We start from the raw sequence: 3,001 nt of genomic DNA, 5'->3' as shown, positions 1-3,001 counted from the left end.
AGTTTAAAATAATGTATAAAAGATGGGTTTATAGATCGAATGGTAAATTACATCCGATCGGCATGAGAATTGGCATGCATGTTAAGAACATATAGAAGATATAATTCAACAGTTAAATTTTCAAAATATGAATTCAATAATAAGTTATTGGATGATATAACATTGCTTAGAGTATATTACATCATGTGTAACTTAAACTCAACTCCATATATATATATATATATATAGAGAGAGAGAGAGAGAGAGAGAGAGAGAGAATGATTTTGTACTGTCCAACACGAATTAAATCATATAATAAAAATAAAATGATTCTCAAAAATAATAAAAAAATGATATCGTGTCTTAAACTTATCTCATTATCAACAAACAAAAAATAATAAAAAGTTGATTCTCAAAATTAATGATAAAATAAATATAAATAAAAAACCTTAAACTTATCTCTTATTCTGACCCTTCAAGCCTTGTTTTCTCATTTCTGACCCTTCAAGCTTTGTCAAAGCTTGATCTATTTCGACTTTTTTTTTTTTTTTTAATTTTTATAGAATTTTCGTCTTCTTCAATAATAAAAGTTTTTTCAAAAACTAAAATTTTGTCAACATTAATTACCTCCAGATTTACTGGTCAGGACTCAAAATAATTAATACTATATATCACATATCAAAGAAAATGAAAGAAACTTCAGTTAAAAGAAGAGATTTACGTTTGCAAAAGTTCCATTGACGAGTAAATTTAGTGTCCACAAGCAGCAGATATCTGGATCCATGTATCAAGACCAAAAGCTATTCGACCAGGGAATGTCAGTATCCACTTGTACTCTAAATCCAACCATCATGAATGATCTGCCAGTCTTCTACTTAGCTTTGAGATCGCTTAAAAACAATGATAATTTGTGCAAGTATGCGACCGCAGACCAAAATGCAGTTGCCACAGAGAATAAGCTACCTAGACCTCCTTTTTATTACACTTCATCTTGTTCCACTTCTTCATCTACGATATAAAGAATTCAAAAGAACTAACAATGTTGATACTTCCATGAATCCAAGGTTGACACATTGTTGTCAATAGTTTCACCAACTCAATATAGTTCCCAAGTACAGATTAAGTGGTAAACTTTCTATTACCAGCTTCTGATAAAACTTGAACCCCTAGCCTTCTTGACATTTTCTTTGAGCATTAATTTTCTAAGGCTCTCTGCTTCATCCCACTTCTCACCCAAAACGTACAAATCAGCAATAAGGGAATAAACCCCTCCATTATTCTCGGGCGTTATCATACTCAAGACCTTATCAATTACCCTCTCAGCCATCCCAAATTGCTTATGCTCCCTACAAGCTGTTAAGAATGAACCCCACAAGACAATATTGGGTTCAAATTTCATTGTCCTAATTATCTCATATGCTTCCTCTAACAGCCCTGCCTTACCTAGCAAATCAACTATGCACCCATAATGTTGGATTCTTGGCTCTAACCCACATTCTTCAATCATCTTGAAATATTTTCGACCCTCATCAACTAATCCTGTATGCACACACGCAGTTAGAATCCCTGTGAAAGTCAATTCATTGGGCCTCACTCCAGCATTTTGCATCATCTCAAACAAAGACAATACTTCTTTGCTGTAGCCATGTTGTGCCGAACCACAAATCAAAGCAGTCCAAGACACGACATTCCTTTCTTGCATCAATCCAAAAACCCGGCAAGCAGTCTTCACGAAGCCACACTTGGCATACATGTCAACCAAAACTGTACCAAGTTCCACATTCAACTCCCACCCATTCTTTGCCATAAACCCATGAACAGATTTCCCAGCCAACAATCCAAGTGAACCCATGTGGGCACATCCTGTTAGAACTGATCCTAGAGTCACTTGGTCAGGTCTTAACCCCTCATGCGCCATCATATCTCGAAAAACCGCTACAGCCTGGACATAATTGCCATTTTTAACATATGCAGCTAACATGGCAGACCATGACGCAACATCCCTTACTGGCATTTCCTCAAAAACAGCACGTGCACTCTCTACGTCCCCAGACCTCGAATACCCAGTAATCATCGTGTTCCACGTGACTGTATTTCTCTCAGGCATTTCATCAAACAGGACACGAGCATTCTCAAAAGACATGAGAACATACGCGTAGAGCAGAGAAGTGGCAACGTAGACGTGAGAACTGAATCCTATTTTGACAATGTGGGCATGGAGGTGTTGAATAACAGTGAGATTTTGCAAATGGGTACAAGATTTTAGTGTAAAAAGTATGGAGAAACTGTCACTGGGGACAGATGAGCGATGCATTTTTGAAAAGAGGTATAAGACTTTGTGTGGAGAAGATACATTATTTCTAATAGCTAATGCCCATGAATTAAAGTTTTTGATGGACCAAGAAACTAATAAGTGGTTCATGGGTTTGAGTAAGTGGTGGGAGAGGCTCATAAGCATTGTTTGTCTTGGTTGTTTAACTTAAATTCATTGGAAGAGTATGGCAATATCAATATGGCATGTATCAAATTAAGCAAAGGCACAAAATTCGATATTTGATACTACAAATACATGCTCAAATTGGGCACAGAATAAGGCTAAGAAAGTATTGAAGCTACTGGGCCTTGAAGAAGAACTAGTGCAGTGCCATCAGTAGGCTTCATTTGCGTTTTGTTGAAATGACGTTTTTGCAAACTTTCTGCTTAAAAGCCCAATCGAATCTCTACATTTCTTTGGGGATTTTCTTTTTTTTTTTTTTTTAAATATATTATTATCCATATTTGAAATCAGGTCTTTTTTTTTTTCAATTGTCGATTAAAATCTCATTTTTCCTAAATTATTTTAATGCCCGGTCTTTGTGCTTTTTTTTTTTTTTTTTTTTTTTTGACAATTGTCCATTTTACATTAATGTGATTTACAACCTCAAATCCTAAATTCAAATCCTATCATTTTCACAAAATTTTTCATAAAGCAAACATTCCACACAAACTCAAAACCCCAGTAACCTGACACTTTTCACTCAAA

At 35.3% G+C, this 3,001-nt stretch overlaps 1 protein-coding gene across 1 annotated transcript; it reads right to left on the bottom strand.

The window, feature by feature from the left end:
* Window positions 1-682: 682 nt before the first annotated feature.
* On the bottom strand, window positions 683-2,639 carry LOC115968625 (pentatricopeptide repeat-containing protein At5g66520-like). The gene has a single exon (XM_031088060.1). It carries the CDS (start codon window positions 2,435-2,437, stop codon window positions 1,118-1,120), a length of 1,320 nt encoding a protein of 439 aa, XP_030943920.1. The 5' UTR covers window positions 2,438-2,639; the 3' UTR covers window positions 683-1,117.
* Window positions 2,640-3,001: the final 362 nt, after the last annotated feature.

This window comes from Quercus lobata, chromosome 11, assembly GCF_001633185.2.
Source record: "Quercus lobata isolate SW786 chromosome 11, ValleyOak3.0 Primary Assembly, whole genome shotgun sequence".
NCBI lineage: Eukaryota > Viridiplantae > Streptophyta > Magnoliopsida > Fagales > Fagaceae > Quercus > Quercus lobata.
This window is presented reverse-complemented; position numbering and strand designations above follow the sequence as displayed.